The sequence below is a fragment of the Barbatula barbatula genome (genome assembly GCF_947034865.1).
Source record: "Barbatula barbatula genome assembly, chromosome: 24".
Lineage (NCBI taxonomy): Eukaryota > Metazoa > Chordata > Actinopteri > Cypriniformes > Nemacheilidae > Barbatula > Barbatula barbatula.
Window position 1 is genome coordinate 1,086,902 of NC_136787.1, and position 16,242 is coordinate 1,103,143.

A 16,242-nucleotide genomic window follows, 5' to 3' on the forward strand; every position below is an offset into this window, starting at 1 on the left:
AACAGCCTTTTTCCACCTAAGAAATGTGTCCAAGCGGGACTTTTGATAATACCCAGAATAACTAAATCCTCCAAAGGGGGTCGAGCTTTCTCATACGTAGCACCTAAACTCTGGAATAGCCTTCCTGATATTATTCGAGGATCAGACACACTCGGCCAATTTAAATCTAGATTAAAAACGCATCTTTTCAGCCAAGCATTCAATTAATGCAAATATGCTATATAAATCAGATTTACATCGATATTATTTACTAGAATAAATGGATTTTTATAAAACACCATGTAGCGTGTTTTACCCTTTCTTGGGTTTTTCATTTTTCCCCTGTAAAGCTGCTTTGGAACAATGCAAATTGTGAAAAGCGCTATATAAATAAAATTGAATTGAACTGAACCCCATACTCCCGAAGCACCCTCCACAGGATGCCACGAGGGACACAGTCGAATGCCTTCTCCAAATCTACAAAACACGTGGATTGGTTGAGCAAACTCCCATGAACCCCCCAGCACCCTGTAGAGGGTGTAGAGCTGGTCCAGCGTTCCACAGCCTGGACGAAAACCACACTGTTCCTCCTGAATCCGAGGTTCTACTATCGGCCGTATTCTCCTCTCCAGTACCCTAGCATAGACTTTCCCGGGAAGGCTGAGAAGTATGATCCCCTGTAGTTGGAACACACCCTCCGGTCCCCCTTCTTAAAAAGAGGGACCACCACCCCGGTCTGCCATCCCAGAGGCACTGTCCCAGACCGCCACGCGATGCTGCAGAGGCGTGTCAGCCAAGACAGCCCCACAACATCCAGAGACTTGAGGTACTCAGGGGGAATCTCATCCCACCCCCGGTGCCTTGCCACTGAGGAGTTTCTTGACTACCTCAGTGACTTTGGCTTGGGTGATGGACGAGTCCACCTCTGAGCCCTCAGCTTCTGCTTCCTCAAAGGAGGACGTGACGGTGGGATTGAGGAGATCCTCGAAGTACTCCTTCCACCGTCCGACGACATCCCCAGTTGAGGTCAACAGCCTCCCACCTCCACTGTAAACAGCGTTGGTAGGGCACTGTTTCCCTCTCCTGAGGCGCAGGACGGTTTGCCAGAATCTCTTCGAGGCCAGTCGATAGTCCTTCTCCATGGCCTCACCAAACTCCTCCCAGGCCCGAGTTTTTGCCTCCACAACCACCCGGGCAGCAGTCCGCTTGGCCTGCCGGTACCTGTCAGCTGCCTCAGGAGTCCCACAAGCCAACCAGGCCCGATAAGACTCCTTCTTCAGCTTGACGGTTTCCCTTACTTCCGATGTCCACCACCGGGTTCGGGGATTCCCGCCTCGACAGGCACCGGAGATTTTACGGCCACAGCTACGAGTGGCCGCTTCGACAATGGAGGCAGAGAACATGGTCCACTCGGACTCAATGTCTCCAGCCTCCCTCGGGATCTGGTTGAAGCTCTGCCGGAGGTGGGAGTTAAAGATCTCTCTGACAGGAGACTCGGCCAGGCGTTCCCAGCAGACCCTTACAGTACGTTTGGGTCTGACGAGTCTGTCCAGCTTCCTCTCCTGCCATCGGATCCAACTCACCACCAGGTGGTGATCAGTTGACAGCTCCGCCCCTCTCTTAATCCGAGTGTCCAAAACATATGGTCGCAGGTCAGATGAAACGACCACAAAGTCAATCATCGACCTGCGGCCTAGGGTGTCCTGGTGCCACGTGCACTGATGGACACCCTTGTGCTTGAACATGGTGTTCGTTATAGACAAACTGTGACTAGCACAGAAGTCCAATAACTGAACACCGCTCGGGTTCAGATCAGGGGGGCCGTTCCTCCCAATCACGCCCCTCCAGGTGTCACTGTCGTTGCCGACATGGGCATTGAAGTCCCCCAGTAGGACGACGGAGTCCCCAGTCGGAGTACTTTCCAGCACCCCTCCCAGAGACTCCAAGAAGGTCGGGTACTCTGGACTGCCGTTCGGCCCGTAGGCACAAACAACAGTGAGAGACCTAACCCCGACCCGTAGGCGCAGGGAAACGACCCTCTCGTTCACCGGGGTAAACTCCAACACATGGCGGGAGAGCTGGGGGGCTATAAGCAGACCCACACCAGCCCGCCGCCTCTCCCCATGGGCAACTCCAGAGTGATGAAGTGTCCATCCTCTCTCGAGGAGTTTGGTTCCAGAGCCCAAGCCATGCGTAGAGGTGATCCCGACTATCTCTAGTCGGAACCTATCAACCTCACGCACCATCTCAGGCTCCTTCCCCGCCAGCGAGGTGACGTTCCACGTCCCTAGAGCTAGCTTCCGTGTCCAGGGATCGGGCTGTCGAGGCACTCTCCTCCGACTGCTGCCCGATCCACTACGCACCGACCCCCTATGGTCCCTCCCGCACGTGGTGAGCCCACGGGAAGGCGGCCCCACGTCGCTCCTTCGGGCTGAGCCCGGCCGGACCCCGTGGGGAAAGGCCCGGCCACCAGGCGCTCGCATACGACCACCGACCCCGGCTTCAAGGTGGTGCCCCGGTTGCGCCATACCGGGCGACGTCACGGTCCTTGTTATATTCAACATCATAAGGGGTTTTTGAACCACTTAGTCTGACCCGTCGCCTAGGACCTGTTTGCCTTGGGAGACCCTACCAGGGGCATATAGCCCCCGACAACATAGCTCCTAGGGTCACTCGGGTACTCAAACCCCTCCACCACGTTAAGGTGGCAGTTCAAGGAAGGGTCCCGAAACCTCATTAAAACAAATATTTCAGTCAAGAACGCAGCTGCTAGAGTTCCTACCATGTCATGCAAATATGATCACCAATAATGTTTACACTGGTTACCAATTGAATTCAGTATTGATTACAAAATATTGCTACTTATAAACCCTTAAAGTGATAGTTCACCCCAGAATCCAAATTTGCCGTTTATTTACTCACCCTCAGTCCAGCCAAGATTTTTTAGTAGAACAACCTTTTTACATTTTTTTAGTAAGGAAAATGGTCACTCTCCCGTACCTTCTCTGGATCTGTTCCACATTGGTGGAATGATCTACCAGCTGCTACAAGATCAGCAGACTCGGTTGCCATCTTTAAAAAACACATCTCTTCCGTCAACACTTCGCTGATTGATTTATCCTAATTCTTTTCCCTTTCCTTCTTAAAAAAACACTTACTAACCTCACTATTCTTAGCTTTGTATACTGTGCTAGGCTTTATTGGACTAGTTTGATGCACTTATGTATTTTGTTGCCTATGTTGTTATAATTGCTTCCAATGTTTCCTCATCTGTAAGTCGCTTTGGATAAAAGCGTCTGCTAAATGACTAAATGTAAATGTAGAACAATAAAACAATTTGTAGAGAAAGACTCAATTTTATTTGTGTTTTGATAAGCCACCTGCATGAATAGTAACAGCAGTTTCTTCTTCAAGCAGTGATACGACTTGTTTGTGTTTTTGCTGGTGTCTACTTAGGTGAATTAACCGATAGAAACTTTTTCCACATTGTGTGCAGTGATACGGCTTCTCTCCTGTGTGTGTTCTCTGGTGTTCATTAAGACGATTTGACTGAGCAAAACTCATCCCACATTGTGTGCAGTGATATGGCTTCTCCCCTGTGTGTGTGCGCTGGTGTATACGGAAACCTTTGGACCGAGAGAAACTCTTTCCACACTCTGTGCAGTGATAAGGCTTCTCTCCTGTGTGTATACGCTGATGTTCACGGAAATCTTTTAACCGAGTGAAACTCTTTCCACACTCTGTGCAGTGATATGGCTTCTCTCCTGTGTGTATACGCTGGTGTTCACGGAAATCTTTTGACCGAGAGAAACTCTTTCCACACTGTTTGCAGTGATAAGGCTTCTCTCCTGTGTGTGTTCGCTGGTGTACAGCAAGATAACTTGAGTGAGAGAAACTTTTCCCACACTGTGTGCAGTGATAAGGCTTCTCTACTATGTGTGTGCGCTGGTGTTGACTAAGATGACCTGACAGAGAGAAACTCTTTCCACACTGCGAGCAGTGAAACGGCTTCTCTCCGCTGTGTATTATCTGATGTCTAGTAAGTCGACTTAACAGGGAGAAACTCTTTCCACACTGTAAGCAGGGATACGGCTTCTCTCCTGTGTGTGTTTGCTGATGTAGACGAAGAGTATTTGACTGAGAGAAACTCTTTCCACACTCTGTGCAGTGATACGGCTTCTCTCCGGTGTGTGTTGCTTGATGTCTATTAAGATCACTTGACCGAGCAAAACTCTTCCCACACTGTGTGCAGTGATACGGCTTCTCTCCTGTGTGTATACGCTGGTGAACACGGAGATCACTGCACTGAGAGAAACCCTTCCCACACTGTAAGCATGGATACGGCTTCTCTCCTGTATGTGTTTGCATATGGTCACTAAGAGTATTTGAGCGAGAGAAACTCTTTCCACACGTTGAGCAATGATACGGCTTCTCTCCTGTGTGGATACGCAGATGTATAGTAAGAGTGCCTGACCGAGTGAAACTCTTTCCACATTGTGAGCAGTGAAACGGCTTCTCTCCTGTGTGTGTTTTCTGGTGTTTTTTAAGATTACTTGACCTAAAGAAGCTTTTACTACACTGTGAGCAGTGAAACAGCTTTTCACCCCCGTGTGTGTTCTGGTGTAAGCGGAGATCACATAACCGAGAGAAACTCTTCCCACAATCTGCACAATGGTGATTTTTCTTCTTGCCTTCTTGGTGTTTTAGTTCATTTGGAGCGGCAGAGCAGAGATTATCAGAAGATAAATGTTCTGTTTTCAAGGTCGTCTTGGGTATGACGTCCATTTCCTCATTCTTAATCTCTCCACATATCAGCAGTTTTTCATACTCCTCATGATGACATCTTCTCATATGTTTGTGGAGATATGTTTGAGCCGTGTATGACAATGAACACACAGAGCAGGAAAACACTGGACATGAAACATTCACTAAAAAAGAAAATAAGTAAATATTAGATATAAGAAATATTCTAAGTAAGGATTATGAACTAAAATTTGTCATTCAACATTACAAAACAAAGCAAAACATTACATAAGTTGTCAATACTTTAACAGAAAAAAAGAACAATCAATGGTATTGTTGATGTTTATGAATCGGGATTCTGAATCTCTCCACAATCAGAAAAATAAGAGTATCTTTTGCAATGTCATTGTGAGTGCCTGAATAAATGTGAGGCATCTAAAGATTATCAGATATTTCCATTCTTAAACTAACACCATATTTCACAAACTAATGTATGTTTTTCATACCTCTGTCAGAGCATTTAGAGTTCCACAGGTGGTCAAAAGTGATGTCTAAATCTCTGGCATACTCTTCTCCATACCAGACTAGCAATTCTTCTCCAGTTTTGATTGGCTGGCAACATCGGTAAAGAATCGCTCCTTCATACTGAAATGCCACAAGATTTTGTTCCTCTTGACTGCGAGCACAATTTACATATCTGAGATAAAGACAAAAAACTAAGTATTAAAAACAAGCGTAGTCTCAGTGTGTCAATATCCCTGACATAAAATTTGTTTATTTGATATCTCCTGAGACCTGGGAGAAAAATGGTCTTCGGTGGTGGCTGAGGAACATGGTCATCAACACCTAAATAAACCCTACTGCAAGCCCAATACTGACAATAAAACCAAAAAAAAAGTGAAGAAACATTTTATTTGTTGTTTTATTTCTTTGTTATTGTTTAGTTTTACAACCTCTTGCAGGTTATATATTGGTATAAAATTGTCACATATATGACCTGTCACTCACTCTTCTTTCTTGTACCTTTGCAAAAAAGCTGCAGTTATTTCCACCGGCCTTCTTTGATTATCATTTGCCAGACCTGATCATTTATTTTAATATAATCATATTTTAGGGGATAAATGTTAATTATTATTTTCCATCACTTATTTTAATTAACAGTTCTTTTAACCAAATAAAATACAATTAAATTAGCAGCTACATAACATCAACTTGTGATTTGTTCTGGTTTCAAAACGTGTTTCTGCAGTTACAGACCGGTGTACATTCATGAATGTGTCAAAAGCTAACAACAACACAATGATTACACATTTATAACCTCGCATACTTTTAAGAATGATGCATTTTGTCGATCGTAATGAATTTTTATTGCAACCGTTGAAAACACGACAGCTTACTTAGATCATTCGACTGTGTTGTTTCCAGGTGGACCATTAAAGAATGTGACACGCACATCTCCAGGAAATCCTGTGAAATTGTTTTGTTAGTTGTATGAGCGGAACCCTTCTCAGAGAAAAGGAAACCTGTTTTTAAGCGCAGTGCAACCAGCAGTTATTCAGGTAAAATATTCACTGACTGCACCACATAAAACATGAATTTACTTTCTAAAGGTTTTGACCGTGTCAGTTGCTTTTGATTAATATGCACGCGGTCGAGAGACAGGTAATAATAATAAGAATCTTACCTCATCCAGTTAGAGTGCGTTTCTCTTTTGGCATCCACATATTCATTCAAATCCTTACTCTTGCATATCTGTGAAATGAATAATTAACAATAACAAAAACAATCATATCAGTCAGTTCTAAGTTCAAATTTTAGGACCATGACAAACATTATGTTTAGTAAAATAAAAGAGTTTCTTGTTGGGTTTTCAGTTTCAGAATGAGAGGTATGTCAAACCCGAGAAAGTGGGGTAACTCGAGCCCCTTTCTAAAAGAGAGAACCTATACTTGCAGCCAGTAACCATAGAAAATTTACTCTAATGCCCTTTTAAAGCGCAAATAGTGTACCTCATTCATTCATGGCAGATGTTATGATCACACAGAGACCACCTCAGTGAGTAATATGTCATATGTGCTTTTATAGAGGATTCTGTATATGAAGAGGCTGGATCCATTCATTGGGATGCACTTTGATTTCTGGAGAGCAGTTTAGGACCAGAGTTTATTTTGTCATTTCCCTGAGCATTTTTTTAAAAGATTTAGTGAATTAGATCTATAAACACATATACATCCATTTTTGACATGCAGCCATTGAACTTAAATCTGCTCAGAACAGGGTTCGAACCAGCAAACAGTCTGACTTTGAACGAGAGTCTGAGGCCCTACGGGTGTCATATACACCATGACGTCAGGATAGCATTACTAGAGCACCGATGGCGAGTGAGAACAATGTTTTTTTATTATTTGTTTTATTTCGTTCATTAAAGATCAATTTCTTTTTTATTGGTACATTAATTAATTTAAACTGAAGTCATTTCAGCACATCAGTAAGTCCACTGTCTGCAGAGCAGAACGTGTGCCTCACTCTCAAGTGCTTTCTGCAAACATATTGCTTTTTTTGTGCCGTTGCCATGGTAAATCATCATATCGGAGCTCCATTGTTCATGGCTTGTAGTAGTTGTGTTGCAAGCGCTTAACTCAAGGTAAGCCTACCCAGAGTCAACTGAACTAACTCAAATCAGCTGTTCTGAAACCAACTCCTCAAAGTTTCGCAATCTATTTTAACTCGGTGTTGGTTGAACCTCCTTATTGAAAATGGCCCCTAAAGGCAGCTTCAGTTATCACAGCCGTGGTGCTGCAGCCGCCATGTGACAGCGGTTTTATTCACAGGTGTGGGCTTTTCCTTCAATTATTTTATCACTAATGAATCATTTTAAAAGTCTGGAGTGGATTCTTCTTGTGGTGTTTATATTTGGAAGCTGTTGCTGTGAACCCATATCATGGGGTTTAGGGAGATCTCCATGCAAGTGAAACAGATCATAGTTAGATTTCAAAACAACAAATCCATCAGAAAGATGCCAGGAACATAAGAGCAGAGAAAGGTGGATCTATCCCTGTTGGAGATCCTCCATGGTTTTCTGCTCAGGGATGGAGAATGGATAGACTTCATCGGTAAGAGGTTGATGGGACAGTCCATTGATGAAATCGCAATGGAAGCTTGTCTCCGGCAGAATGCATCTTGGCAAGCAGTGTACTTCAGGAAATTACACATACTGATTCTGTGGGGCTTCTGATGGAAGTGGTATTTACAAGCAGATCTAGAGCTGGCGGAACTGGTCCTGAAAGCTGTCGGAACTGATCTCGCTGGAAACATCATCTCCCATTTCAGAAACTCACATTTGGTCCACAATATGGTTAAATTGTGAGAGATAAGCCAAGGGTCCCCTAGGATGACCCAACGTTTGACCACGATATAATACAATAGAAGCACAACCAATGGGATGGCTAGGGTTATGTTACAAGGGGGACATATGTGCAAAGTCGATCTGCATGGTCTTTTGGTTTCGTTCTGGAGAGTTGGGGTCCTCTAGCTGGTATTGTGTAATTTCTGGGACATTTTCAGTACTTTTCAGTATTGTTATACACTGTGTAAAACTATTGAATATGTATAAATATATATATATATATGTGGTTAACAACAATGTTATTAACAATGTATACATATTTTAATAGTACACATGTAACTAGAATAACTATGTAGTAGTGATATAATCTGGGTGATTTGAAACCACATTTAACCAAAAATGAATGAGATTATGAGGTTGATTATACAATGATTTAATGCTATGATCAGTATACTTAGTCATGGTCAAGTACCATTTATTTACATTCATCAAACATGTTTTATACTCACTAATTATTTACTTACACTTATGGTTTAGAGAACAGCATTTAAAATCACTCTACTTTGAATTGAAGCATTATGTACATACAGGAGGCCTGAGAAATTAAAACTATTAGAGGACCCGGCCTCTCACTATATGTCTTGTTCTGTTGGGATCCATTTTTCCCAATTTCAGCAGGATATTTAAAAAAGTATCCTCACATGACTTTTTATTATTACTATTTAGCCGCAGGAACATCATATGTGTACACACTCATGATGTTGTTCATTTTGAACAATCATGCCTTATGACTATTTAACTTGTGACACTCTCAGTTTAATGTTGAAACAGTGTATACAATGAGCCATATGTTTTTTAAAAAAAGGATCAATGATTGGCTAACCACAAGTAAAAACGTATTTGACAGCTGGAAATCTATTGGTGGAAATTCATGTCAAGTAATGTAACGATAACTCAATTCGCGTCAATTCATCGCAAATAGGTCATCGCGACCCGGGCCGCGATGTATGTGGAGAACCCGCGTGCAGACGGAGAAGCGCAAAGCGCAGAAGGAGATCATAGCGGAGGAAAAAAAAGACTCGTCTCTCTGCACCAGATGAGGGACATGCATCCTCGTTGTCTGATATGTTCAGTGAAATCCTGCAAGAAAGTGCCTCAAATAATAGGAAGTCTATTCTGTTCTTAGGCTTCTATATATGAGACTAAGATTGTATCCACATTTCTGCTAGATATTTTTTATTTGATAAAAATGTTTATTGGCCCTATTTACATACAGTAGTCAAGTTAAACATTTAAGTTTGAATTTTATTTTATACTGTGCATTGTTGCAATGTGCTAAATACAAATTTGCATAATTTGTAATTGATTTATTCTCTGAAACTTTAATATTAATTTATGCAATGCCTTTATTTTAGTAAAGTTAGCACAAGGTCATAGCCATAAATGCCATGGTACTAATAATTGGCATAATTTATTTCGGTGTTTCGGTTTTCAGCCTTGGTTTCCTCTTTTTCGGTTTCGGCCAAGAATTTTCATTTCGGTGCATCCCTAGATAACAGCGATGTATTAGATTGGTTAAGAAAAAGCCCCCCTGTCAGAAATGTTACTATAACTATGGGCTTGAAAACACTGTAACTTCAGATGCTTTGGGATTCGGCATTCGCAAATAAAGTTAACTTTTTGACACCTGGACCCTCCTGTCTGAGCATTTTTTGAAACTGCAAGAACAACTTGCGACAACTTGGCTGGAAGGGAAAAACTGATTTTGAACCGGTGACTGTTCTTCCTGCACACATCTACATGCATGAAGAGATGAGATAAATCACCTTCCATCAGAACAGTTGGAATATCATTTTTTGGGTAGTTCGTTTTCTAAATGCTAATTTAGTGTCATACAAAAAATAATTTAATATTTAGTTAAACTAAATGTACACTTTGTAGTGCAGCAATGTAGGTAGGCAGATAACAGTGACCTTGTCGTATCGCAAGACCACTGCCAATACACAGCCCTAATGCACAGTAGATTTCAATTGAAATGATCAAATACTTAAAACTAGTTTTTCTTTGTTACTTGGACTCGTATCTGAATTATAATAATTAAGTTTGTTAGCACAAGATTTTATTATTTAGTACAACAACCATATCGATATCACTTTCAAGTTTTCATGCAATTTTAAGTAATGATAACCAATTAGATTTTACAGTTAAGTTTTTCACATGATGCTCAAATACATTTTGCCTTCCATCTCATAAGCTATATTGAAGCAAATAGTTAAATGAAGCAATTGAATATAAATCGATTTTGGAATTAAGACATTGATCTTAAAACCGCCTGTTACTAAATTGCAGTAGTGAATTATTTTTTCCAAGCCCTTGTAAAAATCTATATATAGTTATTTTTACTGTGAGCCTTATTACTGCTAAAATAAGTGGCACCAGTACTACTTGGTGCTATATTTGACTTAATATTATATATTTACAATTTATATATGTCAATATTCTTTGTGGTAACTTCATTGAACTTGATTTTCAACATAGAATGTCAAAATGTCACCCTGGAGTGTTTGTAGAGGTTGTTACAAGACTTTAGAATTTTTGTGACTTCAAAAATTATTATTTTTGAAGTCACAAAAATTCTAAAGTATTTAAATGAGAGCCCTATAAAGGGTTAAAGGTGAGGTGCCACAGTGTTTTGTGCATTCTGATGTCTTAAAACTGTTAAACGTGCTGCCTTATGCTTGACAAGGTCAACGTTTCAAAAAACTATTTCGATGTATGACGTAGTGTTTTTGCGCTCTATACAGTCCCCCAACCTTCGTATAGGTTTAACATCGCTTTGTTAGCAATGGGTGCGGACAGGCTTTAGTTCAGGTTGTCTGTTTTTGTAAATAATTGTAAAGCTGTCTATATATTTTATAATTGTGATCAAACTAAAGTCTCTTCGAAAAAACAAAGTATGCAATACTACTCTATAGGTACTCAAGATTAACATGAGATGCAAGTGTTGCATCTGCTTTAAATCTGTAAGTGCTTTTTCAGACAACAGACTCACCACAAACGAGTATCCACTGCTGACAGCTTCCTCCATTTTGCTTGGTTCAGCCTCATAAGGGCCAAAATGTGCTCCGACTGGAAGAATCTTCCCCTGGTTAAACACCCCGAGTCCTGCGTTGGGAATATCGGATGTCCGAACCTCAAGTCCAGCAGGAAGGGTAAGTCTGGCCCGGTCTGCAGCCCCCACAGACACAACGGTGTCAGGAATGAACAATGGAGCACCATGAACATCACATTCACTGATGAAAAATGACTGACACTCTTCACAATCTGTGTAAATATAAAACAAAAAATACATTTACATTTATTCATTTGGCAGACGCTTTTATCCAAAGCAACTTACAAGTAGTTTTTTTCACAGTGTCACATTACTGCAGAGCAATCAGGGGTAAGGTGTCTTGCTCAAGGGCACTTCAATCATGACCTGCTGGCACTGAGACTTGAACCAACAACCTTATGATCACAAGCCCAACGCTCTAACCACCAAGTCACAACTAACCCCCAAATACACACAATTGTTTAGACAAAATTGTTGGCGACGGCGCATAAGATCCAAAGCAACCGCATTAGCGTCCTCATTACTATTATAATTATGGGTTCAACTTTATTTTAAGTGTCCGTTTGTTACAGTGTAATAGATTATATGCACGCTGGGTGATGACGTACTACAGCTGAGCATTGTTGAGTGCCTTGTGATCAAGCCTCAAATAAGTGCAAAAGTTTACTTGTCTTTTTAACATATTTGTGAATGTAGCATAAAGCATACAGCCTGAAGCCTTTCCTCTTTTCGATGTATGATAGTCTTTGGTTAATTTGACTCACGTTGACCAAAATCGTAGGTTCATCTCGAGTGAAAAAGTAATTGTTCCCTATGGACGCTAGTATATGGAATATTTTTTGAATTAGTATCTCATAATAATGAGAAAGTCTTTTGAGATACTTAAATCATTATTATGAGATACTAAGTCATTATTTTGACTTACTAAGTCAATATTATGAGATACTAAGTCATTATTATGAGATACTAAGTCATTATTATGAGATACTAAGTCATTATTTTGACTTAAGTCATTATTATGAGATACTAATTCAAAAAATATTCCCAACCCTGGCGGAAACGGGCTTCCATACTAGTACGACTCCTCTAGCGGAAGAGAAACATTCTGTATGGCCCCTTTTCCTAAATGCAACTGCAGTTTGAGACCAACCTAAATAGGACGCGTGGCAAACCCATCATCGCGACAAGGTGTTTGAGTGGTATATTAAATCCTGTAAACCCTTTTCATGGTCTGCAGAACCCAGTGAGACACATTTGGTGAAAAAGTTGTGGTGTGTAGCTAAAAGAGTTGAATCTGATAATCTGACCTATCCACGAAGGCAGGACATGACATGCTTGCATCTACCAACTTATAGATCTACCATGTATAGAGGAAATGCACGTGGCATCACTTTCCTACTTGAACATGCCAAAAACACTCCCTTGAGTGGCAAAACTGCAATTCTGTGCAACATATCAGGGTCCAAGGACACATGGTTCCTTTGTAAATCGTATGGATCACCATTAAGTCCAACTGCTATTCAATTCTGCAAATAATTACTTGTTTCTTTATTTCTCCTATTTTAAGCACCCACTCGGCTGCATGTTTTACCCAAGTGGCAACCTTCCGATCGCTCTTGTGAAGCCTACAACGAAGTGACTTAAACTGCTATTCATCAACTGGCCGCTAGAAACGGGGCCCAATGAGATACTGCTCTCTTTTGGTGCCAATGTTAAAATGGGCAACTTTACAGCAGAAAAAAATAGGAATGCGCCAATCGATCGGCATCGGTGGAAAATCACATTTTATGACTTGATCGGTTCTAAGTAACTTTGCCGATCTCACGAACCGATCGCAATTTGGTGACGTCACCATGTGATGACGTGCAAGATGATTGGACGCCGCAGTCATGTCATGGCCAGTGTGGAACTATTATGACATTGAGAAGAAATGAAAAATGTGCAATTTGACGTATGTTCCAAAGAAATCTCCAGTGGAGGAGCACTGTCCAAGGTGTTTAATATGGTGAACCTGATTCGGCACTTAACGAGCCACAACTGACCCCCTAATTAACCGGCACAAATTGAAATTATAACAATTGGTAAATCTGATAAATGACAGAGCAATTCATCACATCAAATTTACTCTTTAATGTTATATTTCACTACAAATATACAAAAATATAACTAATTGGTCCAAAAACAAAAACCCATTTTGAATGTGTCTAGTCTGGTGGGACATTGTGGACAAATTGACATAATAGAGTATTAAGGAGTGTGTGTGTGTACACAAGAGTACACACTCCAGCTTATGAAATGTGTTTTGTGTTGTAAGTGTTTGTAGCAGATTTTGATGCCTTTAATAATTACATTATATAACTAGAAAGACTATTGGTTCAGTATATAATTTTAAATAAAATTCCTTCCCATATCCTTTAACACTTCCCTTAGTATACAGATAATGTTTTGACTACATCAATATGTATACGATGGGCTATATTTTAAATGTTCTAGCCTAAAATGTTAGACGAGCTTTCTTCCAACTTACCTTCTCCATCACGACGTGTGTCCGCGCGATATCGTTGGTTACCTAGTAACGAACGTACGGTGGTGGAGATAGGAAGGAAACTTCACTTTGTGTGCCTGCGCCTCGTATACAATGTTATATATAAAGCTTGCAGGACAACTTGGTCGGCATTGCCTTTTCGGCGTGAGAAACACACGGTGTGGTGTGTGAACTGGTTGAATTGCGTGTGTCTCACGGCCAATGCGTGAGACTTGAGAACCCGGAGTCAATCTGGCCCTAAATATCTTAAAGCCAATAGCTCTTTGCAGCGAGGACAATGGTGACACATAATACAACAAACAAAATTTGTAATATTTGTCTCACAGAGAAAGTCTTGTTTGTGTTCGTCCTCCATGTTGGCGTCACGTGGTGCAGATTGTAGCGGTTCACCTGCACTGACTGAATCTTCACTCGCCCTCTTTCTACTGCTCCTTTAACACACAGAAGACAAAGAAATGAATACAAGAGCAAAGTTTACAAACTCAGATCACACGTGTAAAGTATCAGTCACACACAAAACCTCTTTGCTACCGTCGTGTTGTGATTGGGGTGGTGAGGGTTCATTTAGGTGTAAGGGTTGGGGGAGAGGTGACTAATACTGTTTTGTATGGTGGTCGCAAAATTGTATAGGTAAGCATAACTTGTCAGAACACCGACGTTAGCATGAGCAGTTACGCGTTTTTGGCTAAAACGGGGTTTTTCCTTCTTAAGGGGCTTTGCTTGCACAGGAAACAGAAGGATGCGCACCGGTTTGAGCTTGACGTGCCCCAGGTGACGTTAACTAATTACAGTAAACCTAATCAAACATACTGTTTACATCCGAGTTAATCGCCATCTCTCCTAGACAACGCGCATTCATCACACCGTAGCACAATAGCAAACCCACTAACACAACTTCATATAACATATTGTTAACTAGAACTGATTAAACGATTAAAACATGAAATCACGTTACGTCATTTATCACATTTGATACGTTAAATATGAAATAAACAATAAGAAACCCATTTCACAAGCAAATAAACTGAGGTAAAGCAGTCTTACCTCACTTTCATTCTTTTTGTTTGATGGCGGTTGACAAACCATCTTATGTGTGTGTGAGATGCTTCTTCTTCTTCTTTTAGCGGTTGACAAACAACTATTGGTTGCATTCCCGCCCCCTACTGGGCTGGAGTGTAGAAGGTGGATGGAGTTTAAGAGAAACAAATAGTTCGAAAGAAAGCAGAAAAACAGCACCTAAATGATATTGTACAAGTCTATCTATCTTTCTGTCGAGTTTCATTAGAGCAGTAAGTATTTCATCCATTATTCAGTAGTGTTTAAAGTCTAAGGCGTTCTATTCCCAAACCTCTGAACTCCTGAACAATATAACAGCACATGTTCTCGTGATATTAAGATTCATGTTTACAGTCTCATTTAAACAACTAACCTGAGGAAACGACCGATTGTAATATCCAGTAATCAAAACATATTTACGTGTTTAATGTCAGTTCGACGCGACAAGAACATCACCAGACTTCCGCTAGTTCATGTGGCTTTAACTCAGGTGTGTTTATAGGTTGCGGTTAGCCTATTAAAACATCTATATGATCAGCAAATAATTCACATTTAAACTGATTCTCGTTCTTTCATTCTGTTTATTTTAAGTTGACCTATTTTTAGGTGTCTGCAACTTCTGTAGCTACACAAAAAAGTTAAAGGGACAGCTGTAAATCTCTTACCTCTATGTAAAACCCAAATGCATTATGATCTTTTAAGAAAGGAAGGTTGTGTTTCAATCTGGTAGTAATTTGCACTCCAAACGTTTTAAAATGTAGATCAAGAAATGTTGTGACAAATAAACGTTTTGGACCTCCAGAATCCTGCGTAAGACCCTGCCTATGGTGCAAGGTGATATTACGTGCTATTAGCATGTTTGTGATGTCATCGTGAGGTACATGCGTTCTTTGAACTATTACGTTTCTGTTGTCAGACATAAAATACTAATGACAGACAAATGTTCATGTAACAATGACAGGTGCTTGTACACACTGTTTTTTAATAATTCATTTATTCACTTACAAGTAACTTTAAGCTGCTGTTAGGTCACAAAAGGAGAAAACGCAGTGAGACTTTTTTCCACTCCCTGAAAGTTAAGGTTTATCCAATATGTCGCTATCTGAAGGAAAAAAACTGTAAACACCTCCCCACTGGTTAATGCGCACCTGTGTTTGTATGAGAGCACGTGACGAGAGGTTGTTACCTATATTTGCAATATTTAAGAAAGTTATAAGTTATAGTTTAAAACTGAACAAGCGTTTTTATTAAAGATATTACATGACAAAATTATAGATTTTATAAGCGAAACTCACTATTCAAAGAATACAATAAATACCCTTATTTGGGGTTTTATTTAGTTATTAAGCGAAGGATTAAAATAAAATTGTTTAGGCTTTTATCCGAAATTATCTGATTATTAAATTATAGCTACATTTATTGTGCATTTCTATCAGGAAGCTTTTTTGTTCTTTTTGACTG

General features: G+C 40.6%; 1 protein-coding gene across 4 annotated transcripts; it reads right to left on the reverse strand.

Moving 5' to 3' along the window:
- Positions 1 to 3,116: 3,116 nt before the first annotated feature.
- Positions 3,117 to 15,605, reverse strand: LOC306889557 (uncharacterized protein). 4 transcript variants are annotated; one of them, XM_079448633.1, is made up of 7 exons: positions 15,447 to 15,605; positions 14,770 to 14,893; positions 14,050 to 14,156; positions 11,121 to 11,392; positions 6,407 to 6,474; positions 5,229 to 5,419; positions 3,117 to 4,907 (listed from the first exon to the last, which is right to left on the reverse strand). In XM_079448633.1, exons 2-7 carry the CDS (start codon positions 14,874 to 14,876, stop codon positions 3,337 to 3,339), a joined length of 2,316 nt encoding a protein of 771 aa, XP_079304759.1. In that variant the 5' UTR covers positions 14,877 to 14,893; positions 15,447 to 15,605; the 3' UTR covers positions 3,117 to 3,336. The 4 variants fall into 4 exon arrangements, with proteins under 4 accessions (XP_079304759.1, XP_079304756.1, XP_079304758.1 ...); XM_079448630.1 differs by lacking the exon at positions 15,447 to 15,605 and adding an exon at positions 15,202 to 15,273; XM_079448632.1 differs by lacking the exon at positions 15,447 to 15,605 and adding an exon at positions 15,155 to 15,249.
- Positions 15,606 to 16,242: the final 637 nt, after the last annotated feature.

What these genes read in the sequence shown, in the direction of transcription:
- LOC306889557 (XM_079448633.1), bottom strand. Translation starts at nt 14,876, where the DNA reads ATGCAACCAATAGTTGTTTGTCAACCGCTAAAAGAAGAAGAAGAAGCA. An exon ending in ACACAAACAAGACTTTCTCT is followed by an intron (nt 11,393 to 14,049) that starts GTGAGACAAATA and finishes ATATTTACACAG; the next exon opens with ATTGTGAAGAGTGTCAGTCA. An exon ending in ACGCACTCTAACTGGATGAG is followed by an intron (nt 5,420 to 6,406) that starts GTAAGATTCTTA and finishes TCTTTATCTCAG; the next exon opens with ATATGTAAATTGTGCTCGCA.